The sequence below is a fragment of the Pseudogymnoascus verrucosus genome, assembly GCF_001662655.1.
Source record: "Pseudogymnoascus verrucosus strain UAMH 10579 unplaced genomic scaffold scaffold_21, whole genome shotgun sequence".
In the NCBI taxonomy this organism is placed as follows: domain Eukaryota; kingdom Fungi; phylum Ascomycota; class Leotiomycetes; order Thelebolales; family Thelebolaceae; genus Pseudogymnoascus; species Pseudogymnoascus verrucosus.
The window spans coordinates 108,245-132,447 of NW_017263672.1; the positions used below are offsets into that span (position 1 = coordinate 108,245).

The window sequence follows — 24,203 nt, forward strand, 5'->3', positions numbered from 1 at the left end:
AGATCCCGAAATTCTCATCCTACGGCTGTGAAAATCTTATTCGTTTACGATTCATGAGGCGATCTACCCGTGCGGCCCAAACGTCCGTGTAGGGGAACTCGGGAAGAACCGTGCGGTTGACTGAGATTCAAATTGAAGCTTATAATTGGCTACGTATCAGTTTGCGGGCACGAGATCCCTACGGAGACTTTTGGACCCTAGCGTATTGGTTAAAGACTCAACCTGGGTATTGTTGAGATCTGAGATCACTGCCGCATCCGTTATCTTCGGTTCCACCTCAGCTAACATTTACGCAACTCCATTTCCTAGAAAAACAAATCCGTTTTCATCACCTGCAGATCTGGGTTACACTTCAGCTTTGTCTAGGTGCGCTATGAAGTGTTCATATTCATGCGTCTTGATCCAGAATTTGTTGATAGTTTTGGCTCAGCTTATGAGACATTCCCGGGGGGGTTTTTCCGGTGGTCTCACCACATTACACTACGAAAGCTATAGCTAGCAATAATACCCTAAATTGTTGTGTGGCTGGAACATAATATAACGTTTGCAGCGGAGGTATTCTAATATTGCTACGTGAAGCCTCAAGCTTTTATCTTTCCGAGACACAAGTCCAAAAGGGATAAGTTACTCGTTCTTAGCTCGGACGATTTACTCTAAGTAACCCTGAAGCATCGTCGTTCCCTTTTGGTGCCACGCCAGAGTACAGTCACACTAAACTTCCCTTTCTGGATAATTTCCTTCCTATCTAAGAAATCCACGCTAAGCCGTACTCGTAGCTACTTTTGCAACTAAATTGTCCTATTTTGATGTGGTTCAGGGATATCCTAGTGAGTGCCCCGTTGGCTCCCGGATGGTACCCGCGGTGGGGCTTCAGCCTAACTTTATGTCCCCGCTCGGGATGCTGACCCGATTAAAGAATGGGGACAGCTTTTGGTGTTTTCCCCTACCTTGACACACCCCAATCCCGAAGCACCCGAAGCACGTGAGGGGTGGTGGCAGCCAGATTTTCGCGGAATTCTCAGTATCCGTATCAATGGCCATTCCAGCAAGAACTCAAGCTGGATCAACTCTCGATTGTTCTTACGCTGTCTCAACGTTCGACCGCCAATCGCCATTATGGCTCTCCAGCTCTGGGAGGTTTGCATCTCAGCATTTTGCTTGGGCTGGCTGGGTTTATTTGTTTACAGAGCAGCATTAGCACCCTTGTCAAAACTTCCTGGGCCATGGTACAGCCGATTCTCTGATGCGATTCTCATGTACAAAGAATTCACAGCTCATCGTCGAGTGTATATTCACGAGTTGCACAAGAAGTTTGGGCCTGTTGTTCGATTGGGTCCCAATGAGGTATCTTTTACGTCCGTGGAAGCTCTGAAGGAGATATACCAGAGTGGCGGGAGCGGATATGACAAGACTGAGTTTTACAACTTGTTCATACAGTATGGAATAAGGTGGGTAGTTGTAACGTATTGGGTCAAGGATCTGGTTAACTAAAGAAAAAGGACAACGTTCTCAACGCTGCAGAAACGAAAAGTGAGCTGCCTTTCAACCTTCATACAATTCCCCCACTGACGAAAGCATAGCATGATCAAATGAAACGCTACATCGCGGGATCATATGCCAATACAAGCATTATGCATCCCGAGGTCGTAGATGGTATTCAAGAACGAGTAAGGGCATTCTTAAGACAATGCGAAGAAGCAGAAAAGCCAGCCATAGATTTCTACGTAAGAATCGCCAATTGCACTTTCAGTGACAACAAAATTGACTTGACTGGTGTAGGTTTATCTGCATTGTTTTGCCATGGATTGTGCCTCGTTCCATTTGCTCCATCCTCACGGAACCAAATCAATTGAGGGTAGAGATCTCCATTTGATGGAAGAGTATTCATTTGGCGACACATTGAGAAGTTCGTAGTCTCAAATCCTTCACGAGAAGCAGTTCTAACAGTATGGCAGAAAAGTTACTTCGATACCGTTTGCCAACTATGACACGTTGGCTGGATGAGACCTTCAAACAGAAATTGGAGTCGAAAATCGGCCAGTACGTAATAACGGCATGCGAACAGACTGATTCCGGAGACCACAGTCTGGCGTACAAACTTAAGAATAGTAAGGCGGAATTCCAGCAAATGCAAGTCGCTGCGGAGTGCATGAACCATCTTGCAGCGGGTATTGATACAACAGGTGACGCTTTGTGCTTCTTGATACATCAATTATCTCTACCCGGGAGTCACCACATCCAAGACAAACTTATTGCTGAACTTTCTTCCAACAAAGATAAAGCTCTTGATGACCTGCCATACTTGGAAGCAGTCATCAAAGAGGGTCTGAGGTGTTTCCCTCCCATTCCAATGTCACAGCCGCGGTGTGTCCCCTCTGCTGGCCGCGTCATCGACGAATATTTTATTCCTGCAGGGGCTATCGTCAGCTGTCAGGCTTGGAGTGTCCATCAGTTAAACCCGCATATTTTTGATCGGGGTGATCAATTTATCCCAGAAAGATGGCTTGATTCGAAGGCCGCCATTGAGATGAACAGGCTGTTTTTCTCATTTGGGGCTGGTGGGCGATCTTGCACAGGCAGACAGTATGTTTGCGACTTCCACTAACAGAACACTTACTAACAGAATACTAGTCTTGCAACGGTTGAAATGAAATGCCTGCTTCGTGAACTATATTCTCGATACAGGACTAGAATTGCCCCGGAAATGAAAGGGAGCATGGAATTGTATGACCAGGCAATTTCTACTCGGCCTTTCGATCAGACTTGCTTATTGGTCCTTGAATCTATACCGCTGGAGCCCTGAGTCCTCTACTGTGGGTTTGGAAAGCGGTTGACATGGCATATTAGCTTGTAGACATGAACGCGCGAAATAGACTGCGTCAGATATATAGAATCAATAGATCGGTCAAAAGGTTGATGTTAACAATTTGCATAATGGCCTTCTTTCTCGAGACTATAACAAATGGTTACCATATTTTTAATTTAATATAATACGTATTTGCATCTCTTTCAATTCACGCAAAGACTTATGCCGAGATAATTCATCATTCACAATTGTATGCCCCTAATCTATCTGACACTCGATACAGGCCTCTGGTTCGCTCCCTCTCCAGATCTTCTTGATTCCCAAGCCACTCCTTGCAAGTAGTTTCCTCCACTGACTTTCAGTCCTCTCCATCCCCCCCATTGGAAACATCGTGATATCCATAATTGCCTCTTGCATTGTCCCGTTCGAGTCTGGCAACACCACATCAACCAACAGCAATTTGCTTCTTGGCTGCGTTTTTAACACTGGCACAATTTGCCCGAGAATGGTGGTGCAATCATCGTCACTCCAATTATGGAAAATATGGCGATAATGATAGACATCGGCGTCTTTGACAGGTTGGGGAGTGAAGATGTCATAATTCATGAAATTTACTCCAGTTGGTGGAGTGGGCACAGCTTCAAATGTAGAAGGTAAATCTTGAACAATAAACCGTCCTTTGATCTGCGGGTTTCTTTGACGGACCTCGCCCACTAGATAACCCATTGTCAGTATTTGTATATTGTACGCATGGAACAAGGCCGCAGCCTGCATATCTCCAGAATTGGCAAAGACGTGCTCATCAACGATTCAGACACAAAGAAAGTTCGCCTTACTGATGTGCCCTTGGCCCCCAGCAATATCCACAACCGCAATGTCTTCATCTTTCAGGTCCAACTTTCCAAGCTCAGCACCCCATGGATAAGCATCCAGGGCGTTATGTGACGTCATACCAGCAACCATATTGAGGGCTCGATCGGGGTGGGAGCCTAGCCAGGTCCAGAGCTCCTCCCCGTAGGCCCATTTGAAAGGTGTTCCCGTCTCTTTAGTGGGCGCTTTGTACTGCTTCTCTGCCAATGTTTTTGGCATTGCCATGATCGAAGGAATGAGATCGAAGAATACGAAGTTGTTGAATGCGCGGTGGTCGGGGTGCAGATATGGTTTCCCGAGGGAAGTGAGAATGAAACCTGGGCCTCTAGGGCCCATGGATTCCACAAACAGGTTTGCCGCTGTGAGCTGACGGAATATACGGACTACACAAGAGTCAGTAAAGAACCTCATTAAGGACGCGGCAAAAGGGAATATTCACTAATGATTATTTCATCGGCTTCAGTGGACTCCACAATTTCCGCCAGGGAAACTTCCTTTCCTCCTTCGAACTTCTCCCATAGTTTAAGTTGAGACACGATCTCAATTGAAACACTGACATTGACCTGCAACAATAGGTTACTATATAAGCCTTTTTCCTGTTTCAGGGACTTCGCCCACTTACTTGAAATATCCGAGGCCAAACTTCTCCATTAGGCTCTTCCAAAGAATTGAGAAGCTTTCTAGCCTCGTGCTGCAGCTTTCGTCGAGCAACATGAAGGTCACCTTGAGCTGCAGCTGCTGTGTCAAAGCTAGCAGCCGCTTCATTTACACCTTTCACTAAGTCGGCAATTTCTGACGGAGACGTATATACAGTCGACATTTTGACAATGAAGCTTCGAGTCAAACTCAATATAGATTCTGGGACGTAGAGAAATTAATGATCAATACTGGTATGTTGGTTTTCTTCCCTCCACAAGCACACTTTCCAAGGGCCGCGCTCATCACGTGTTCATGTAGGCCTTCACTTAAAACGGGAGCTACCTTTCGCGCACAATTCAACGTATTACTTCCGTATAGCTGCATGTAGTGGGGCTATTGCTCCTCCAAGCTACTCCAAGGCCCTCCGGAGCTGAAAAGCCGATACGCGGCGGAGCCATAACGGGAAATCCCTATTGAAACCCAAGGATGCCTGTCTCTGCCTCTACATTATTGTTTTTGTAATGCATCTCAACACTTTGTGTCCCTGTTGTGTACTAATCGATTGCATAAAGCCGCATCTCAGCACCAAAATGAATATACTTCTGAGGTCCACACTTAATGATCAGTACTTGTCTCACATCGCGGGCAATGCACCGACTCCCGTCTGCTGGGGTTGCTAGCGCAGCGCCAAAAAGTCCCCATAATGTACAAGTTGGAGAAATGGGGATGCACAGGCCCGCCCCAAGTCTGTGGGGCCGTGACGCCATATAGTGTTGAAGATACTGTACCATCCAACCTTAGTCGCTTAATATGCAATATTAAAAAAGTAGAGCTGATCTTCATGATTTTGGAGCTGAAAAGCTGTGGGGTCTAGATCCCACGTCACATACAGGTGAAACCAATATTGCATGTAGGCATTATAGCAAAATGCACGCCTCGATATGTAACGGACAGCTATGGTAAGACAATAAATTAGGAATGCATATGTGTATGTGCCTCGGCCTAACTGGCCGAGGAGCATATGCAGGTCGGGGTGGTTGGCCTATAACATATACCTTTGAACTTGCAGAAAGCGGAACCTCTGTGCGACTTTCAGGTGGCTTTTTGGCGTATTAATTCCCGTTTTGAATGAGCCGTTGGGAGATGTCTCGGAGAAAACGCACTTAAACAGCAGCGCTGTGACTGTGTACGCTTTGCTTGCATATGAATCTTGTTTTAGAGCACGCTGCATGAATTTAAGGGATATTCCTATCATTCTGTGAGACCTAGGCAAGCTCTCCGCGTGTGGGTCATCCTCTCCAAAGCTAACGGGCCGGGAGGTGCAGTTGCACGGCTTTGTGAGTTGATAGGGCCCGGATAGTCTTTTATTGAGTAGGGCAGCGTATGGACCCTGTTTCAAGCGCATCTGATAGCCTCAAGTAGGGTCCATATTACCCCTCCAATGGAAAGATCGGACGCATCTGGACACGACGAGTTGTCTGTATTGGGTCAGCTCAGGATATCTCACCGCCATCTGCTGGACCTCGATTATTCTCCACCTATTTGACCTCTGTGCCGATTCGAAAAAACACTGAAGTTATCAGAACACGTGCCTGTGAGAACATCCTACTCATTGCGATTCACCATCGTCTGGCTTCACAAAGTAACGAGCGACTTCAAATCTACTATTCATCACCTTCTCAATAGCAAAATGGACAGAGAACAGAGGATAGCGCAGCATAATGCTATCAAAACGCAACTCAAAACTCTCACCGATGCTGTGAATGCCTACTCCGCTACGTTTGAGAAGAACTCCTCATCCGACGACCTTGCGGCTATCGGCGAAATCTCACAATGCCAAGTCACGATGACTGAGAGCGTGAAGCAGATGCAAAGCGCTATCTATGGGCCATTGAATATGGTTATGTTGCATTATGAAGAGGTAAGCCTTTACATTCCTACTACAAAGCAATGGCGAGAGCCGGACCTGATCTTGGATGGTGAAAGTAGTGTTTCCGTTCAAGCTCGCTTAGAACACTGCTGGAGATGGGTGTTTTTGATATTCTGCCCGCTGATGGCAGTGAAATGTCCGCGGAGGAACTGGCTAAGAAGCTAGGCGTTGACGAAGCTCTTCTCGGTTTGTTATAAATGAAGCAGTGGGTTCGTAAGGTCGGGGCTAATGACACAAAGTTCGTCTGATGCGCATTGTCATACCTACATTCTTCGAAGAACCACGCCCAGAAGTTTACACTCACACGCCGAACTCCAGAGTCTACTTGGAGCTTCCCTTGCGGGCCAACTTCAAAATGATGTATGAGAATTTGGTATTATTTTCAAAATAGATTAACCAGTTCTAACCTTCTTCAGGTACGACGAGACTTGCTTCGCGAGCATGAAGATGACCGAATTCTTCAAGAAAAATGGGTATATCAACCCCGACTCTCGGAGTAACAATCCCTACACCTACGCCCATGACACTAAAGGCCTAAATATGTTCGAATTCCTCCTTCAGAACCCTGAGCGTTTCAAAAATTTCAACGATGCGATGCAAGCTCGTTCTTCCCAAACATCCCTTCCCTACGACTTGTTCCCTTTCAAAAACAAATTAGGAGAGGTGCAGACTACGGATGAGACTGTTCTGCTGGTAGATGTTGGCAGCGGCATAGGCCAGGCTACGCTTGCCATTCGGGAGGCTTGTCGAGATGTAAAGGGGAAAATCGTCATGCAGGATCAGAAGGAGGTTATTGAGGGGATCGCAGGTCCGTTGCCGACGGGTGTGGTGGGAATGGCGCATGATTTCTTCAAACCGCAGCCAGTCAAAGGTACACTCTCCTCGCCCTATAATCAACTAATGGACTCACGAACCTGACAATTCTAGGTGCCCTCTATTATTACATCCACCGCTGTCTTCACGATTGGCCAGACTCCGATTGTCTCTTGATTCTGCAACATCTCGCTGCCGCGATGGAACCTGGCGTCTCGCGCATTTTGATCTCTGAGATTGTGATGCCCGTTGGACACGTCGATATCCAAACAGCGTGGTCGGATATTAACATGCTGACATTCAGCGGGGTGGAGCGGAGTGAAAAGCAGTGGGTAGACTTGCTGGAAAATGCTGGATTGAAAATTGCGAATATGCATGGCGATGATGGAGGATGCTACTTCCGGGTATTGGAGGTTGTTCATAAGTAAATTGGGCCATGGGCATACGGTGGCCATCTCGATAACATTTTAGAAGTGAAATAGCTGGCTTTAAATAAATATATTCTGCTGTCTTATTAAAATACTATGCCGTCCCCGAATTGAATATCTAGTTTAATATATATTCTGCTGTCTTATTAAAATAGTATGTCATCCCCGAAGTAAATATCTAGTTGATTATAAATATTAGTATTAGTCCTGGCAGCTAAACGGCCACCATTGGGAACACAGACACCCTCCATCACGTTCGTTATGGGCCATTTGTAGCACCGTGCTTCGACGCCTCCGCCGTTAGCCATCTCTCCAACTCCACCATCACCGCATTAGCAATGCGCTCCTCCACCACCCCCTTCTGCCAACTCAGCAGCACATTCAACTCTCCCCCCTTCACCGTCGCGACGCTAAACGAGTACGCCGCCCCAATCACATTCGCCGACTGTCCAAAAACAACACTCTCGCATCTCACGCTCTCCTCTCCCCCATCCACCTTCTCGCTGCCAAAATCCACCACCCCCAAATTACTAATCTCAAAGCTTTTCTCCCGTGACTGCCCAGGCTTACCCTCCAGAAACTTCATCATATTAGGTATCACCTTCAAGAAAGCCGAGAACTGGTTCTTCGTCCCCCCGGCACCCTTGGCCAACAGCCCCTTGACTCTCTTTGCTTCCTCCCACTCCACCCCATCGCCCAGCCTCCCCTTTCCCTTCGCATTTGATCGGAAAAACAGGCACGACATGGCGGATATATATGTCCCCATATCCTCTGCCCCCACCCCATCCGCGAACTTCCGCAAGCTAATCGCCACACTCGCGTCAATCCCTTTCGCACCCTTCGTCTTCCCCGCCACCACCTCCGCAGCAACAACCATCAGCAGCGCCGTCACGCTCGTCTCGTGGCGCTTACACCGTGCCGCTAGCGCCGCCGCCTGCGCCGCTGAGAGACTGAATTGCCGCAGCTTCGTTACAACAGGCTGGGATTTCGTAATAAGGGCACCCGACCAGACGTCCCGGTTCGGGAAAACAGTCTGGTAAAGCGCGCGTAGAAACCCTCCTGTGGTGATGGTGAGCGGGACGGCGGTCTCGAAGGCGGGCGGTAGGTCGGCGCTGGATGGTTGAACGGTAGTAGGTGGGCTACTCGACGGCTCGCGCAGGGCGGCAAGAAGAGTGCGCTGGATGCAAGTCTGTACCGCGGCGCCGCTGAGCCCGTCACCAATAGCGTGGTGGTAGAAGAAGCCGATGGTTAGGTGGAATGGAGCTGGAGACTTTAGTGTGGCATCCGCAGCAACAGGGGGCGACGGGATGACCAGGGCGCGCCATAGAGGTGAGGTGCCGTCATCGCCGAGGATGGGCGTGTTGAAGAGCTTGATGAGGTACTCCTCGACCGAGGCGTTAGGCTCGGTGAAGGTGACGAGGCTGGGGAGGTCAATGCTCTCGAGCCGGTTCCAGGATGGGGTCAGCGTGCTTGCGCCGAGAACTGAGATTCCTAGCGATGGGTGCTGGGCGATCAGCTGCGCCAGGACTTGGTACGTGAGGTTTGCGACGGCCGCCGAGCAGTCTGCTGCGAGGAAGGCAGATGAGAGGAGAGCCGGCGGGATGGTGTAGGTTGATGTGACGCCTACGTTGTTGTAATATCCCAGATGACTACGAGCGATATAATAACGCTCGATTATTCCTAGAATATCTGTCAGCCGCCGCGGGAGGGGAGAATCTGCGGATGGACGAACCGGGCGCCCGGATAGGCTTTTCTACTTGATTTTCCGCCATTTTCACTGGGATTTCGTTATGGAGCTGCCTGTCCACGAGATACGCCAATACGCAAAGTTAGAGAGGTCTAGCCAAGCTAATTAACGAGCAATCCCGTAAACTTCAACTTTGTAAAAAGGAGTTTCATGAAACAGCCTAAATCTTATGTCACGAGATACGCTTCGCACCCCCTGTAATCACGTGATATAAATGCTTATTTCAACCTTCCTACGACGACAACAGAAGACACGCTGGTGAGCCTTTCTCGTTCTGTATAACGTCGTTGCTATTATCTTTGACCAGTCTCAAATTTATTCCATATGTATTGAACCTATTTCCTGACTTTACCGCCCGGCTGACCTCGTCCCAAATTCGGTCCATCATCAAGCCGCCTTCCCCGCGATTATTTCCCCAGATTCCCCTCCCCTGTCGCTCCAAGCCTTCCGGCATCTCCTTCCTCAACGGTCGGAGCTCTCCCCATGCATTCCCCTTCCCGGACTTCATCTATACCCTCATCTCCCACATGCGCCCCAATATCTCCGCCACGAGGACATCAGGCAACTGCCGGATCGCCTCTCTTGGTATTTCTTCTTCCCACCTCGCCTGCGACGGATAAAAGCATTCCTCGATGCCGCCATCCCGACACCACTCTATTTTCCGTCCTAGCTCCTTCAGGTCAATATATATCCCACCCACCCATTTGCCGGCGCGTCCTCCTCCGCCCAGCCAGGGAGGCAGCTTCATTTATTGAACGGTGATTATAGGCGGATATACACCACGCCGTGGCAAGTGCTCACATCGATGTGAATAGAGGAGGGTCATCAGACAACAGTCTGCGAAGAACAGGTTTGAGTCTCTTTCCGTTTGCATCTCAGCGCCCCGCGCGTCTTTTCGTGCTGGTGCTGCTCGGATGCTGCAGCCGAGAAGATGAAGACGTCCTGTGCGTGGTGCAGCCAGCTCCCGCAAAAGCCATATATATCCCCCGTTTATCCCCCTATCTTTCTCAGATCGAGAGTCTCTTGTTATATTAGCATATCAAAGACCCGCTCAATATGGTTTCCTTCACCTTTCTTGGCCTCGGCCTCCTGGCCCCTATCGTTGCCGCCCATGGCACAGTGAGCGGCATCATCGCCGACGGAAAATAGTGCGTCCCACCGATCTTTTCCCCTCACCTACATTCCTCTATACTCCCTCATCCACTCTCCTTCCTCCAGTCTCCCTCCTCCAGTCTCCCTCCTCCAGTCTCCCTCCTCCAGTCTTCCCCTCACCACTCCGCCCCAACCAAACTTCCCCACTAACCTCCTCCAGCTACGTGGGCTACAACCCCTCCTTCCAGTGGGCCAACCCCATCCCATCTGTCGTCGGCTGGTCCATCCCCACCGACCTCGATAACGGCTTCATCGCCCCCTCCGCCTTCTCCACCTCCGACGTCATCTGTCACAAGGTAGCCACCCCGGGCCAAGACACCGCCCCCATCACCGCCGGCTCAACCCTAACTCTCGAATGGACCCCCTGGCCCGTCTCCCACCACGGACCAGTCATCGACTACCTCGCCCCTTGCAACGGGCCCTGTAAGTCGGTCGATAAGACCGCGCTGCGCTGGTTCAAAATAGATGGCGTTGGGCTCCTCTCCGGCAGCAACCCAGGTAACTGGGCAACTGACACCCTCATCGCGAATAACAACACCTGGACCGTTAAGATCCCAGCTGATATCGCGCCGGGAGAGTATGTCCTGCGCCACGAGATCATCGCATTGCATGCGGCGGGGCAGGCGGATGGGGCACAGGATTACCCGCAGTGTGTGAACCTCAATATCAAGGGCAGTGGCACCAAGAAGCCAACGGGCGTGGCGATGGTGGGGTTGTATACCCCGACGGATCCGGGGATTCTGTTTAATCTTTATACTTCGTTTTCGAGTTACCAGATTCCTGGACCGGCGGTGTACGTGTCATCGTAGGGGGTAGGAAGAGAGATATGATAGTGGGGTTGTGAGGGGTGAGGGGGGGACGAAGTGAGAAGACGAGGACAGGGGGAAAGGCATACTGAAAGACATGAAGAGAGATGGGTTCTAAATTGAACACCCGGAGGATACTGTACATAACACTGAGGACTGGAATCTGCAATGCATCATCGTTGTCTCGCTGACCCCAGCTCTCCTTAGTCCCCAGTCCCGCACCTCCTTCCCGCTCATCCCTTGCAAGTGGGGTCGTGCCTTCCCTATGGTAGACCTTTCATGGGTGGCACCTTCCATCTGTTAGATCATCCATGGGTGGCAACTTCCATACCTTCTTTCGATACATGCATAGGTCGCGCCTTCCGTCAGGTCTGCACCATATCATTGTCTATTCCCCCAGCGAGCAACCATTGGAAGGTGGAAGGTAAACATTACTATCACAGCACGCACACTTCACATCTTCAGAACACATCAATATCTAGTCCAGTAATCCATTTCTTTGTATACTGTATCTCGGAATCTTCGTCCCGTTCATAAACACAATCCGCCTTATTAATTCTCCCCCCGGAGCCATGATGCATCTACGCAAAGACCATTTTCTTCCGCAATCGATCGCCTCATTACTTATTAACCCCTCATACAGACGTGATAGGGCATACGATCCTTTGGGCGCTCCGTCAGTGATCATGGACGGCATTCACCTATCCTCACAGGCACTCGTCGCTCGCAGCACCCTGCTCCGACCCGGTAAAGAATGTCGAGAAGATGTATGTATGTATTTTTCAACGACCGCCACCTCGTAGGCTAGAAGGGTATCGCACACCACCACCCGCAACCCCACATATATTACTCCCCCGTCTCTACTCCATTCATACAAGATTAGGTGAGGTAAGTGGATGCTTACAACACGAAGGCGGCAAGACCAGCAACGGCCATGACACCGGCAGCAGCGGCAGTCTGTCTGGCACCTCCAGCAGAGGAGGTGGAGGTTCCAGAGCCGGAGCCGGAGCCGCCGGTGGAGGAGCTGGAGCCAGCACCACCAGCAGCACCGCCGTTGCCGGAGTCAGAACCACCGGTGGAGGCGGATCCAGATCCAGAGGAGACAGTGGTAACAAAGGTGGAGGAGCCGCTGGTGACAGTGCTCACATCGCCACCAGCTCCGCTGCCGGAACCACCGTTGGCACCTCCGGCGGCGCCGAAGAGGGTGGTGACGGCCTTTCCGTCAGAGGTGACGGTGGAGACCGGGGTCGCGCTGGCGTCAGAGGAGTAGATGGTGGTGGAGCCGACAGTCTTGGAGTCGGAGACAACAGCCGAGGTGGTGATTGGGACTGGGCCGCCCTCAGCACCGGAGCCGCTGGCACCTGCGCCACCTCCAACAGCGCCGCCGGCCTGGGATACGTTAGATATGATTCAGTAAGTGAGAGAGGCGAGGGAACTTACACCACCAGCACCGTCAGTGGCGGATGCGGAAGAAGAGGCGGCAGTTCCGGTGGCAGAGCCAGCACCGGCTCCGGCGCCGGAGCCCGAGCCCGAGGTGGAAGCACCGCTGTCAGAGCCGCCGTTCTGGCCTAGTCGCGCCGTTAGTACGAACGTTCAAACGCTTCAGAAAGAGCAAGAGGGGACTCACCCTTGCAGAAGGCGGTGCCGTAGGCGATGATCTTAGGGGCGTCAGAGCCGCAGGCCTCATTGGCGCAGTCACGGATACCGTAGGCGAAGTCGCTCTTGTTGCAGAGGCAGGCGGCATCAGTGTTAGAGCAGCCAAGGGTGGCGGCCTGGGCGAGCATGCTCTTCACGCATTGTTGCTGTGATGTGTTAGTGAGTGTCTATTGGGTTGTTTGGTGATGAATTGTTGTGTTTTGGGGGGTGAATTGACACGAATTGAGGCGAGGTTCACTTACACCACAAGCAGTGAGATCGGACACGGACTGTGCAGACGCGAGGGCGGCGAGAGCACCGACAAAGACAATGGAGTACTTCATGTTGATGATTGTTGAGAGTGAAGAGATTGAGTGTGTGTGTGTATGAAGATTGAGAAGAGCTGTGTGTTTAGGTATTTGCGAGTTGTGAGGTGAAGAGGAGGTTTTGTTAAGATCTGGGCGCGGATCGGGGCTGTTTACATTTATATGTGGAGGACGGCGATGGACGATGGGGACGATGGGTGTGGAGCTTGCAGCAGGTGGGTCGGCGAGGAGTGGAGCGGCGCGGTACTTGGAAGGGAAAAACAAGACGGGATTTTGGAGAAAGTGTGGATTTCTTGATTGGGGAGATTGGGGGGAGATTTGGGGCGGAGGGGGTTGGAGGCTGTAGGTGGGCTAACAGGTTGCTAGGGGGGGGGAGGATGGGAAAAATAGGGAACAGGAGGGAAAGCAGGAACACACAGCACAACGGCGAACAGGGGAGCAAGGGGATAGCTCCGGTCTCAGTTGGATGTCTGTTTTGGGTAAATGTGTGCATATTTGTGCGTTAGTGGGAGGCAATTGAAGACATTCTGGGGGTTGTTCCGTCACAATGCTGCAGGCAATAGTGAACACAACGCGGGGGGGTTGCGGTGTGGTGCGGTGTGATGCGGTGTGATGCGGTCTGAGGCGGGAGTGATGCTTGACAGAAAAAGGGACAGGTAGGGGCGTATAGGCATGACTAGAGACGTAGGACGAAGAGACGAGATAGCTATCTATGATGTGATGTGTTGGCTGCGTGCAGGAGAAGTGCAGGAGAAGTGCAGCTACTAGAGGAGGAGAGTGCAGTAATAGTAATAGTAAACCCAGTGGTACATATGAAGCTGCAGATATACATGTCATAGTGAGTTAGTGAATAGTCGAGTGAATGTTCAGTGTTGTTGACAGGGAGATACAGCGGAGATGCTGAATCTGAGTGGCAAAAAGACGTGCACTGACAGTGAAGGGGAACGGCGGCTATCATCCCCGGTCTCCAATAGAGATGTCTAATTTCCTGAGTAATGGAAATGTCCGATGGAAATGTCAATGGACCATGGGCAAATGGAAAATTAGACTTCAGGTCCTGGTTAACCGACTTCTTTGTCTGGTTAGAGACGTGTATCTAGTGGGGTTTAGTTGACTTTAGCAGGTTGTTAGGTCTTAAAAAAAACAGGGATAGTTTCCTGTATTTCGGTAGACCAGGGCACAACAAGCGCGGTTGCTATAAGACTAGGATAAATAGTTGGGCTTAGGATACAGCTAGGATCTAGGATACAGCTAGGATACAGTTAGGATACAGCTAGGAAAGGATTAGGACGCCGCAAGTGTTCCTTGGTTGGCTGATGCTTAGAGGACACTGTGGTGGCTTGAACTGGTCTGTAGTGAAAGACGGGTCGGAGATGAGGGTGAGACAGACAACGATAGCTGTCGCACATTCATCTCGTTCTCCTGCCTTGATGGGATATGAGTGTATCACTGCGAAACGCCCAGTATGAAATATATTATCACTTTCTAAGGGGCTGTCTTGTGAACAGTCGACAATTGATCAAATTGAAGCAATTGACACATAAATTGATACTTATCCTCACTCACGATGGATGATGATGCTGACGATGCACTGATCTGCTGTCATTCACTAGCGTTAGAGTGCACCTACCCAAAGGAAAGCGCCACTCGGACTTGAGAGCTGGGAAGGGAAGGGACGACAAGGGTAGCTAGGAAGGGGTAGAAAGGCAGAAAGGGTAGGCACTGCGGCAACCCACAGCCGTGCATGGGCAGTACAATTCTCTACAACTCTACAACTATCTACAACGTGTAGCATTCGCAGGGTTGCTGTGGCCGATTGCCGACTTTCATCCTTCCTAGGGAGATCTTAACGGAGATGGGACCTGAGAACCTTAACGTGGGAGTTACTACAGCGCATACAACCATTGCTATAGGGTACATCACGATACAATGCAATACAACATCATGAAGAGAGTCCAGATGAACAAATAAGGGCTCAAATCTACGACATGACAGATAGCTGCGTTGTGCTGTGCCAGCGAACATCTTCAGGGCCAACTGGACAACGATTGTTGGAGAAGCCAATGTACCAGTCCAAGTCATGCCCATGTACCCATCATCCAAAGACCATAGCACAATACTGACAGGGAGCAATCTCGCAGGTCTCACAAACAACGTCCCTGACATCATACGTTTCTTTTCTTCTGTCGCCGTCGACCAGCCATTGGCCGCCGCCGCTCCTCCTGCGGTACTCGCTGTCAATGCAGCGATGCGGTGATGTATCAGTCAATCGAATCGCATCCAATTTGCATTGTCATAGGGGCCTACAACTCAAATTGACCCTCGGAGATGGTTACAGTACTACAGCTTATCTCTGTGCTGTGCGTTACTCCAGTACCAAACATTGACGCCCGGGAAATTTATCCCCTCTTCCCCTTCCCCTTCCACGGTACAACAAACAAACGCGGTGCACAGAAGAAGAAAACAAGCCGCAAAACCAGGAACTCCCGTCGCCAACACGCGCCATGCACCTTCAATGTTTGTCCTGCCAAGGTCTCAATCCCAGCATCGCGTCGGCCTAGCGCGATGGAGCTCTCCTCCGCGCAATTACGGTACAGAGTGGTACTTTCCCCAATTAACAGTGCGCTCAGTTACTCCTCAGCTCGCCATGGGTGAGACAGGCGTCCATGGGTCAAGGATGCGCCGGTGATCGCGGGGTGGATTGGGATTAGATTGGGTTTGCTTTGGGATTGGCTATTGATTTGGGGGTGCGGAGTACTTTAGGATTTCATCCCGACTGGGATGGGCCAGACGAAGGAGCGCGATGATGGGGTGGATGATGGGATTGTGGGATTGTGGCTCCCCCAGGAGATGGCGGTGCTGAAAAAGCTTGGTTAGGGGCAGACTGGGGACGATGACTTCATCCGCCTCAAGAGAGATAAGAGCTCAGCCACGACTCGGGGTAGTAGGACCGACCATACACGGCCATACCGACTGAATCGACATAGTTTGGCTTTTTATCAGCCATATACTTCACCGGTCACGCCGAGCATATCTCATCCTCGTCTGTGAAGACAGGCTGTGAAGAAATCTTCATCGATGGATGTCCATGCCTTTCCATTACCCACCACAGAGCAGATCCCGGCGATCAACACGCCACTTCATCTGTCACCCATTCCACCCTCGGTTACGGGATAAATATCTCCCCAAGTAGAGCCTCATCTCGCGTCGAGCAAGCGCAAACTGACTACCTGACCACGTGTGGGAAATGAGCCAGCGTAGTAGAACCACTACGGATCCAGACCCGAGCAGAACCGTCGACGCCGAACCAGGCAGTCGCATCAATAGCCTCGGTCAGCCCTCTACTCTCCTTACTGCCTCCTTACTCCCATAGTGCAGCACTACCCACGCCCTTACAATTCGCTCTGTCGATCATCATCTGTCGCAGAGCCGCTCCGCCAACCATCGATCCACCACGCCCACCTGCCAGATTGCCCAGCTTCCGGATGCGGAAGAACGCGATCCGATGAGGATCTGCGAGAAATCTCTTTTCTCCCATTTTATGGGAGTTTTCATGGCTCGTAGGGATGATGTCCAGAGTCTGTCCTGTCCACGTGAATTATATCGTCATATTGCCCACTCACTTTATCTACTGTGGATTATATTGTCATTGAAGGGAATTGGCTGTGCTTGTGCTGTATCGTATCCCCTAATTGTCGTGATCAAACTTTCTCTTCTCTCATCAAGGTTGGAAAAAACATCGCCGCGGTATTAGGGGGAAGCAATGTGGTCGGTTTCGACTACCAAATAGTGTAAGTACCTTTTCATAGTAATTTGTATGTAAAGGTACATAAATCAATTATCGTATGAAATTTCAATTTGTCGCTCCCGCAATCTCTCCTACTCCTTCTCTCCCTGTTGCTCTCGGCTTTTGGTTTAGGAACTGGCTCTTTGCATGCGGAAGGAATTGGGATGCCAGCATTACGAGGGGCTGCCACCCTCTTTTCGGAGGCGGTCTTCCTCTCAGGCCTAAACTCCAGCCCTACAGAGCTGCTGTCTGGCTTGATTTGGTAGCATGGCGAGCTATCCGGGCTCTTTAGCTTGGGCCTTTTAAACCTAAAGCTCAGCTTTCTGAGGGCCCTGAGGAGCGCGGAGTCAGTGAGATAAAGGGGGAAGGAACGGCTTAGTGCGGAATATAGGTCGCACTTGCCAATACTAGAACCCTCTCTTGTCATAAAGGGGGAAGGAACAGCTTAGTAAGAGATATAGGTCGCACCTGCCAATACAAGAAGATCTCACGGTATAGTAGATTATCTCTCGTTTATTAGTATGCCTTCCCGAGTTTCAACCAAAGGACCATCTCTTCTCTGGTCATGAGTCCGCAAAGTCTCGATTTCTGCCATTCCGGAGAGTTCAGCCAATAACTATTTGCCAAACTTTCTGTGATTATCGTGTGCGGGTCAGGGTATCACTATATGAGGGGCACAGAGACAAAATCCGGGGCTGAACGTCAAATTATACGTTGTGTGAGTCTATCTTTTCATTTATAGGGTGGTGACCACCGACACTGCCAATGGCGGGACTCTCCCCCGGCCCATCGGCTTCCATCATTCTGGTTTAATGTGGTGTAACTTGATATTCCAGCTCATATAGAGGTGGCCTTTGTTTTATTTCATGTTTCAACCGTTGGCAGATAGAGATTGTATCCAAATATGCAAGCTGGATACTGAGCTGGCGGCCACCAGGGAGCATCATGCGGTTCACATGCAGCTCAGGGGTCATATATTGCTACTTTTAGGCGGTAACAAATTGATGCCACAATTTCAGTCACTATCACAAGAGGGACTTGATTTGAAAGCTTTATAGGAAGCTTTAATAATCCCAGGCTACCTACAACTTACTCCTTTACACACGGAAAAATGCCCAAGATGCAGGCGCCATCCCCTCTGGGACAGGAAGCTTCTCATCCTGGTCGACAGTCGTGCTCACATTGGTCTCGCGATCTGTGCTCTCAAGCCCCACTATCCCATTCGTGTACGTCTGGAATCCAACCAAATCAGTGAGACCCTTCTCCTCCAAAAGGTCTCCCAAGTCTGCGACAAATGCTGGCGAAGGCTGTGGAACAACGTATCTCTTGTACTCGTAAGGGTAGCACGTGCCTTTGTAGAAGATCCAGCTGGAAGGGTAGAGACCTGTGAAATCCTTGGAGGCGACGGCCTTTCCGTCTGCCTCGACGTTACGCTCGTCGGCGGCCAGGTCGTAGTGGCGGTGGATGAGGCATGCGCTGTAGTCCTCTTCCACGTTGTGCTTGAGGAAGATGTCGCGAACGGCTGTGTTGATGACTGGCTGGATGTTACGTTCTTCGGCCTTCTGACAGGCAATGAAGAGTGTGTGGTTTACGGTGTTGTAGACATCGCTGTCGTAATCGGCGACAGTGCCTCGAGTCTCGGTGATAGTGGTGGTGGCCATCTTGTCAGGAGCAAGAGGTTCGTATGTTCTGATTTAATTGTTCGTCAAGGACTTGAACAGTGGGACTGTTCTGGTATTGTTGCCAGACTTCCAAGCGAGTCTCAGGTTCGTTGGGCGTCAACGTTAAACGATAACTTCGGATCGCCGGGTGAGGAAGTACTCTGTACTTTACTCTTTCTATAGATCGAGCTCGGCTTTAGGAATAGAATTACAGTCGTAAGTAAATCAGTAATGGAAAGACGATCGAACATATATTGTATCAGGGACCTGAAGTGGAGGAGAACTAACCCCGCAAAATGATGTCAAGGGTCCCCTCCATTTACTCGGATCGGACCGCTGTTTTGTTTCTAATGGGCTACTTGTCGACCCTAGATCTGCGCCGGTCCGCTCGTACAGCTCCATAGATGCCGATCTTTCTGCAAGAACCCCGCGATAAGTTGGAGTTTGTTGCCTACGGAGACGACAAGCCAGCCGGCTGTTCGCGAGGCTCATTTTTCTCCTTCTTTTCTTGCTGTACTAGTTATGTATCCGATATACGAAAGCTATAGTGACTCTCTGGCCGAACCTGAGCTGAAAAGGTTAGACTTGTGACGCTTCTTCGGCAGCCTGGAAAAGCGAATCGTCTCGTAGCATTTACATACTACCAGCTGTGAGCGACAGAGTAGATTCTTCTACTATCACCAGTTCCCCAACAGGCAATAATGCCACTCTTAAAGCCAATCCCGAACACGGAGCTTTCTGCCCATAAGAAGGTAGTTCTGCCCAATTGAATTATTTTCTCAAGAAATCCACAAGAATATTCAATAATATAAACACCCAACTAAAAATTCATTTGCGAAGAAATGGAACCCAACACCCGATACTCACATGTATCTCTGAGCTGCCTCGTATTCCGGCCGAGGTATTTTTGAGGAAAAGTGCTAATCTTTGACAGGCCGTCTCATTTTGTTTGCATAAACTATTGCTAAAATCGAAGCATCGGCTTATTCAATCGCCTGGACCGAAAGTCACCCCTCTCGTCTTTCATTTTGCTACATAAGGCTCCATACAGGGCATTTTACCCAACTGCCGAATTTGCGCCTCCTAAATAAATTATTGCCACGTTATTCCAATATGTATATCGCGTTGCAAAGCTAAAACTCGGTGCCGCCGTCTGGAGGGCCTCGTCGTGAGCCCTGCCAAGCAATAGAGCGCTCGGGCCAGGAACAAGGCAGCGATCAGCGATAACAAGCCTCGACCCCGCCCCCTCCCTGCCCCCTCCATCGTCAACCCCAATATCATTAATTCTCACATTATCCCACCAAAACGGAATCCAACTCTGACTGCTTCAATAACAACCTCACTCCTATACCCCCAGCGTTCACTAAACTTGCCAACCGTTATGGCGTCTCAACCCTCAGCAGAAACCCCTAAGCCCATAGACCCCCAATTAGGCGCCGCCGTGGTAGCCCCTCCTCCAGCTATCCCTAACCCCTCGGCCCTGATCCTGCGCCTGCTCACCCCGGCTGAAAAGGAGGCCAGTTGGATCACTAACTCTGTCTCCTGGGCCGGCCGCCTCACCCAAGCCGACTACGTTGCCCGCGAAGCTGCAAATGGGGCTAGTAGCCTCCTACGCGACGGCGGGGTTAGGTATTGGGGCCTCACTACTGAAGGGGAGGGAGGGGAGATCTACGCGGCGGTCGAGACGCTGAAGAAGAGAGTCTTGGTGCAGACGAGCAAGGGGTTTAATACTGAAGATTCCTACGGCATCGCATCGGTCTTCACGCCAGCCAAGTACCGTGGCCACGGGCTGGCAGGGACGATGATGCGGAAGTTGGGCGAGTGGCTTGATACCGAGGAGGCGAACTGCCAATTCAGCGTTCTTTTCTCGGACGTTGGGGTACGTTCTTCTTCCTTTCTGTCCTAGTCCAGATCGGCACAGATACCCTAACACGAGAAACAGAACTTCTACGCCCGTCACGGCTGGGCTGTCGTCCCCTCCCCCGAAATCACTATCCCCGCTTCTCCCCTCCCAACCTCCGCCTCTCCCTCCCCAGCTACAACACCCATCACAGCAGAATCCCTCCAACCCTACACGCAGTCTGACTTGCTCACCCTGACCTCAGAGGTCATGTCACCTCCCTCCCCCGGCAACCATACGCGCCTCGCCTTCGACCCCTCCGTCGCACAAGCAGAGTGGCACTTCGGCGCCGAGGACATCTCCGCCTCGAAGCTATACCCCGACCAGGCTCCGCCGACTCTCAAGGGTGTGGCAGCTGGTTCCACTTTCGGGTATTGGGTCCGTGATTTCAATGAGCGGAAGCTGATTATGCTGCGGCTTAAGGCGGGTGGGCCGTTGGAGGGCGGAGAGGCGCAGGGTGTGCAGGAGGTGGTGAGTGTGTTGCGTGCAGCGCAGGCCGAGGCGCATGCATGGGGACTAGGGAAGGTGGTCGTGTGGAATCCGGATGAGAGGGTGAAAGAGGCTTGTAAGGTTATTATGGGGAAAGAGGTTGAGGTTAAGAATAGGACGGAGGGGAGTGTGCCGTGTTTGAGATGGAACGGGAAGGAGGGGGGTGGGAAGGGGGAGGTGGAAGCTGGGGTTGAGTGGCTTGCATTGGAGAAGTATTGCTGGTGTTGAGAGGTTGAGGTGAGGAATAGCGTAGACATGTCAGCTATGATGGCGATGATGATTATGATATGAATATAGTAGAACCTTTACATAAGAATGCTCTATACTAGAATTCTTGGTTTATAAGAATCGATTGTCGGGTCCCAAATCTTTCAGGTGTGACACTGCAACTAAATAAGTATTAGGTTATACCTAATGATTTCTGTGAGACAGGGATATCATGCGGATACAATTTAATTCTATACGACTACATCATTGTTCCCACCTGTGACAACCTCAGATATGGAGTACCAAGTAAGTTATTCATAAGCCGATGATACTATAACATAATATTATACTGTAAATTGCATATATGACCCAGCCGCCACCACCCCCAAAGGACGCCCAAGTCCATCCAAATGCTCGCTCGCTGTGTAAACCAAATCGCTAAATCAAACAAAACCAAATACACCATCTTAAAACACGCAAAAACTCCCTCACCCCGCCAACTCCCCAAAAACCCCCTCATCCCCCGTCTCCCTCGCCCTCTCCACCGCCGTCCGACCCGCAAAATCCTCAATCTCCGGATCCGCACCCTGGTCCACAAAGAACTTCATCATCGGCACGCTCCCCGCGCCACTCACCCAATGCAGCGGCGTACACCCCTGCACATTCCTCGCATTGATATCTGCCCCTCCTCCAAGCAGCAGGGTCATCGCCTCCTCATGTCGCTGACTGGTAATCTTCAGGCGAGACTCGACGTCTTGGCCCTGCTCCTGCCCATCGTATAGCTGGTTCCCGATCTCGGCGTGGCCGCCCCATCCTGCCCAGTGGAGCGCCGTCGAGCCCGTGTCGTCTGTTGCGCAGGCATCGGCACCTTTTGCTAGGAGCGTGCGCACGAGCTCGACGTGTCCGCCCTCCGCGGCGCCGAGGAGGGCTTCGTTGAGGAATAACTCCGTTGTGGCATCGGCGTCCTGGGACGGTTCCGCGGCGTTCGCCTCCTGGTCTTCGAGGAGCATACCGAGCACGGTGTCGGTATTGCCCAGCTTCGCGGCGTGTCGGAGCTTATAAGTCTTCACCAGCATCTCGGTGTCGGCGTCAGCGTTCTCGCCGAGGAGGAGGCGTGTGATGCCATCGTGGCCCTGGCTCATTGCGTAGATGGCCACGCTCCACCCGTCGTAGTCGCACACTGAGCTGTCTGCTCCCTTCTTCATAAGCATTTTGAACAGCCCCTCGTTCCCCGTCCATGCCGCAGCATGTAGAGCCGTTGTCCCTGCCGAGTCCTTTGCTTCAATGTCCGCCCCACACGATAGAAGGTACAACACGGCGGAGTTGTGGCCGTAGTACGCCGCGAAGTGGATTGGTGGCGCGCCGGTAAAGTCCCATCCAGTGCGGTCGTGGCGGAACATGCTGTGTGGAGGCACCTTCCAATGAGTGCCCTCGTTCGCGCCGTCATTGAGCAGCTCGTCCAGCATTTCGACGTTCCCTGTCGCCGCCGCGCGGTGAACGGGCGACAGGGCGCCTAGGAACTCGCCAAATTCGGGATCGCTGCTCTGCCAGCGCTGCTCCACAGATGGTTGACGCAGGATGTCGCGCTGGTAGTGCACGCGCCGGTACTGGTGGGCGAATTCGCCCTGGGGAATGGTAGAGCTTCGGCGGAGGGGGCGCCTGGGGTCTTTGTCTTTTTTGGGGAGAGAAGGCGCAGATTGTGTTTGTGTCGGGGGTTTGGGGCGAGGCTTGAGTGATTTCCAGAAGAGACGCGTGCGTTCTTGGTCTTCTATTCTGAAGGTGAGGTGGCATTTTAGGCTGGTGATGTGTTAGCAGTTGATTCTGTATGTGTTACAAGGGAACATACCATCTACGTCGCCCTGGTTGATCGTCAAGCCATGTCTCCATTGTTCGACATCGTGGGCATTGTTTCTCATCACCTAGTCCAGGATGCCGGAGGATGAAACTTAGGGCGATGCGTTTCCCCGGCAGAAAGCTCTCGGCCCATTTCGCGTGGGGGATCAGGGCGCCGCCAAAATCTTCGTCGGAAACGACGTACTTGCCGCTCTCGATCTTGTCGTACCCAGGCCCACCACGATGCATGATAAGGAGAACTTCTCGGAAGGTCTGCTAGTTGTTAGCGATAATAACAGCATCTTGTTCGTCTCAACTTACATCTGGGGTGCTGGCCAGCATTAACGGAAGAAGCACCTTCCTATCCAGCCCATCTATAAGTATAATCGGTGCCTCTGGCCCCCAGCTGTATCCTATTGACGTCGTCACTGTATTCTGGACGACTTCGATTCTCTTGACAGCTTCAGCAACCATAAGATGCATGTCGCCAAACCGCATCGCTAGCGATTCAACCGAGGTATCGATGGAACCTAGCACAATACTATTGTCGACAACATCGCTCTTCATCGATGCGCTACACCAATCAGCATCTTGTCTGGCTTGCCAAGAAATCGAAATAACCTACAAGCAGAATGCATAGAGACGTAGCTGCAGCGCCTGCATATGCGTAGTGATCTTCTTCTCCAGCGCAGCCGCTTCCTCCTTACGCCCCAGCCAAGTTAGCTTGCGATAGGTTTTCCGCACGACGCCGCTCGTCTGCTCGACAAATGCGTCTGAGTAGGCTGAAAAGTCAATAAGGAACTGCGTGATGAGATTCTCGCACTCCTTGCGCTCCTTGATGATCTCGGCACCGATGGATTCGAGCATTTTGATGCTAGAGGGGTCGTTGCTTGGGCGCGCGGACTGACAGCCCATGCATAGCGCTTCGGCTTGGAGCATGGCCTGGGCGAGCGCGTTGAGAGTCTTGAGAAGGGAAGTGAACTCGGCCTTGGAGCCTTGCGCGTCGTTGAGGGCTTTCGCGGCGCGGGCGGCCACCATGGCGATGGTGATGAAGTCGCCGACTTGGAGCATCATCTTGGCTGCTATGGGGGGGAGGGAGGGGTAGTAATAATGCTATGGGGAGGATATGGCGATGCTAGAGGAGGTCGTAGAGATCTTCCTCCCACTCTAGGCA

The 24,203-nt window shown here is 51.2% G+C and overlaps 9 protein-coding genes across 9 annotated transcripts; 4 read left to right on the plus strand and 5 right to left on the minus strand.

Moving 5' to 3' along the window:
• Positions 1 to 943: 943 nt before the first annotated feature.
• VE01_04110 (uncharacterized protein) lies at positions 944 to 2,970 on the plus strand. Its single transcript, XM_018273587.2, has 6 exons — positions 944 to 1,448; positions 1,500 to 1,530; positions 1,581 to 1,724; positions 1,780 to 1,906; positions 1,956 to 2,583; positions 2,632 to 2,970. The coding sequence occupies exons 1-6, from the start codon at positions 1,117 to 1,119 to the stop codon at positions 2,801 to 2,803; spliced, it is 1,434 nt and encodes a 477-aa protein (XP_018130464.1). The 5' UTR covers positions 944 to 1,116; the 3' UTR covers positions 2,804 to 2,970.
• Positions 2,971 to 3,029: 59 nt separating this feature from the next.
• On the minus strand, positions 3,030 to 4,559 carry VE01_04111 (uncharacterized protein). The gene is made up of 4 exons (XM_018273588.2): positions 4,299 to 4,559; positions 4,116 to 4,239; positions 3,643 to 4,059; positions 3,030 to 3,519 (listed from the first exon to the last, which is right to left on the minus strand). The coding sequence occupies exons 1-4, from the start codon at positions 4,494 to 4,496 to the stop codon at positions 3,065 to 3,067; spliced, it is 1,194 nt and encodes a 397-aa protein (XP_018130463.1). The 5' UTR covers positions 4,497 to 4,559; the 3' UTR covers positions 3,030 to 3,064.
• An 835-nt stretch (positions 4,560 to 5,394) lies between these two features.
• Positions 5,395 to 7,567, plus strand: VE01_04112 (uncharacterized protein). The gene is made up of 6 exons (XM_018273589.2): positions 5,395 to 5,584; positions 5,641 to 6,236; positions 6,305 to 6,431; positions 6,485 to 6,605; positions 6,662 to 7,116; positions 7,173 to 7,567. Exons 2-6 carry the CDS (start codon positions 6,006 to 6,008, stop codon positions 7,484 to 7,486), a joined length of 1,248 nt encoding a protein of 415 aa, XP_018130462.1. The 5' UTR covers positions 5,395 to 5,584; positions 5,641 to 6,005; the 3' UTR covers positions 7,487 to 7,567.
• VE01_04113 (uncharacterized protein) lies at positions 7,555 to 9,365 on the minus strand. The gene is made up of 2 exons (XM_018273590.2): positions 9,219 to 9,365; positions 7,555 to 9,166 (listed from the first exon to the last, which is right to left on the minus strand). The coding sequence occupies exons 1-2, from the start codon at positions 9,256 to 9,258 to the stop codon at positions 7,746 to 7,748; spliced, it is 1,461 nt and encodes a 486-aa protein (XP_018130461.1). The 5' UTR covers positions 9,259 to 9,365; the 3' UTR covers positions 7,555 to 7,745.
• A 119-nt stretch (positions 9,366 to 9,484) lies between these two features.
• Positions 9,485 to 11,220, plus strand: VE01_04114 (uncharacterized protein). Its single transcript, XM_018273591.2, has 2 exons — positions 9,485 to 10,381; positions 10,546 to 11,220. The coding sequence occupies exons 1-2, from the start codon at positions 10,290 to 10,292 to the stop codon at positions 11,192 to 11,194; spliced, it is 741 nt and encodes a 246-aa protein (XP_018130460.1). The 5' UTR covers positions 9,485 to 10,289; the 3' UTR covers positions 11,195 to 11,220.
• Positions 11,221 to 11,672: 452 nt separating this feature from the next.
• VE01_04115 (uncharacterized protein) lies at positions 11,673 to 13,265 on the minus strand. Its single transcript, XM_018273592.2, has 4 exons — positions 13,090 to 13,265; positions 12,819 to 12,993; positions 12,632 to 12,759; positions 11,673 to 12,580 (listed from the first exon to the last, which is right to left on the minus strand). Exons 1-4 carry the CDS (start codon positions 13,168 to 13,170, stop codon positions 12,092 to 12,094), a joined length of 873 nt encoding a protein of 290 aa, XP_018130459.1. The 5' UTR covers positions 13,171 to 13,265; the 3' UTR covers positions 11,673 to 12,091.
• A 4,771-nt stretch (positions 13,266 to 18,036) lies between these two features.
• Positions 18,037 to 18,600, minus strand: VE01_04116 (uncharacterized protein; the record flags this gene model as incomplete). The annotated part of the gene is made up of 1 exon (XM_018273593.1): positions 18,037 to 18,600. The coding sequence occupies one exon, from the start codon at positions 18,598 to 18,600 to the stop codon at positions 18,037 to 18,039; it is 564 nt and encodes a 187-aa protein (XP_018130458.1).
• A 1,271-nt stretch (positions 18,601 to 19,871) lies between these two features.
• Positions 19,872 to 21,349, plus strand: VE01_04117 (uncharacterized protein). The gene is made up of 2 exons (XM_018273594.2): positions 19,872 to 20,479; positions 20,543 to 21,349. The coding sequence occupies exons 1-2, from the start codon at positions 19,982 to 19,984 to the stop codon at positions 21,215 to 21,217; spliced, it is 1,173 nt and encodes a 390-aa protein (XP_018130457.1). The 5' UTR covers positions 19,872 to 19,981; the 3' UTR covers positions 21,218 to 21,349.
• An 81-nt stretch (positions 21,350 to 21,430) lies between these two features.
• On the minus strand, positions 21,431 to 24,113 carry VE01_04118 (uncharacterized protein). Its single transcript, XM_018273595.2, has 4 exons — positions 23,655 to 24,113; positions 23,351 to 23,603; positions 23,043 to 23,302; positions 21,431 to 22,993 (listed from the first exon to the last, which is right to left on the minus strand). The coding sequence occupies exons 1-4, from the start codon at positions 24,101 to 24,103 to the stop codon at positions 21,685 to 21,687; spliced, it is 2,271 nt and encodes a 756-aa protein (XP_018130466.1). The 5' UTR covers positions 24,104 to 24,113; the 3' UTR covers positions 21,431 to 21,684.
• Positions 24,114 to 24,203: the final 90 nt, after the last annotated feature.

Bases quoted from the DNA above. Each gene is read 5' to 3' on its own strand.
- VE01_04112 (XM_018273589.2), top strand. From the start codon at position 6,006: ATGGACAGAGAACAGAGGATAGCGCAGCATAATGCTATCAAAACGCAA. The intron at 6,432-6,484 runs GTTTGTTATAAA...AATGACACAAAG, and splicing joins CGTTGACGAAGCTCTTCTCG to TTCGTCTGATGCGCATTGTC. The intron at 7,117-7,172 runs GTACACTCTCCT...TGACAATTCTAG, and splicing joins CAAACCGCAGCCAGTCAAAG to GTGCCCTCTATTATTACATC.
- VE01_04118 (XM_018273595.2), bottom strand. From the start codon at position 24,103: ATGATGCTCCAAGTCGGCGACTTCATCACCATCGCCATGGTGGCCGCC. The intron at 23,604-23,654 runs GTAGGTTATTTC...TGATTGGTGTAG, and splicing joins CGTCTCTATGCATTCTGCTT to CGCATCGATGAAGAGCGATG. The intron at 22,994-23,042 runs GTATGTTCCCTT...ACACATCACCAG, and splicing joins CAACCAGGGCGACGTAGATG to CCTAAAATGCCACCTCACCT.
- VE01_04117 (XM_018273594.2), top strand. From the start codon at position 19,982: ATGGCGTCTCAACCCTCAGCAGAAACCCCTAAGCCCATAGACCCCCAA. The intron at 20,480-20,542 runs GTACGTTCTTCT...CACGAGAAACAG, and splicing joins TTCTTTTCTCGGACGTTGGG to AACTTCTACGCCCGTCACGG.
- VE01_04113 (XM_018273590.2), bottom strand. From the start codon at position 9,258: ATGGCGGAAAATCAAGTAGAAAAGCCTATCCGGGCGCCCG. The intron at 9,167-9,218 runs GTTCGTCCATCC...CAGATATTCTAG, and splicing joins AAAGCCTATCCGGGCGCCCG to GAATAATCGAGCGTTATTAT.
- VE01_04115 (XM_018273592.2), bottom strand. From the start codon at position 13,170: ATGAAGTACTCCATTGTCTTTGTCGGTGCTCTCGCCGCCCTCGCGTCT. The intron at 12,994-13,089 runs GTAAGTGAACCT...AACACATCACAG, and splicing joins CCGATCTCACTGCTTGTGGT to CAACAATGCGTGAAGAGCAT. The intron at 12,581-12,631 runs GTAAGTTCCCTC...AACGTATCCCAG, and splicing joins CCACTGACGGTGCTGGTGGT to GCCGGCGGCGCTGTTGGAGG.
- VE01_04110 (XM_018273587.2), top strand. From the start codon at position 1,117: ATGGCTCTCCAGCTCTGGGAGGTTTGCATCTCAGCATTTTGCTTGGGC. The intron at 1,531-1,580 runs GTGAGCTGCCTT...ACGAAAGCATAG, and splicing joins CAACGCTGCAGAAACGAAAA to CATGATCAAATGAAACGCTA. The intron at 2,584-2,631 runs GTATGTTTGCGA...ACAGAATACTAG, and splicing joins CGATCTTGCACAGGCAGACA to TCTTGCAACGGTTGAAATGA.
- VE01_04114 (XM_018273591.2), top strand. From the start codon at position 10,290: ATGGTTTCCTTCACCTTTCTTGGCCTCGGCCTCCTGGCCCCTATCGTT. The intron at 10,382-10,545 runs GTGCGTCCCACC...AACCTCCTCCAG, and splicing joins ATCATCGCCGACGGAAAATA to CTACGTGGGCTACAACCCCT.
- VE01_04111 (XM_018273588.2), bottom strand. From the start codon at position 4,496: ATGTCGACTGTATATACGTCTCCGTCAGAAATTGCCGACTTAGTGAAA. The intron at 4,240-4,298 runs GTAAGTGGGCGA...CTATTGTTGCAG, and splicing joins TTTGGCCTCGGATATTTCAA to GTCAATGTCAGTGTTTCAAT. The intron at 4,060-4,115 runs GTGAATATTCCC...ACTCTTGTGTAG, and splicing joins AGCCGATGAAATAATCATTA to TCCGTATATTCCGTCAGCTC.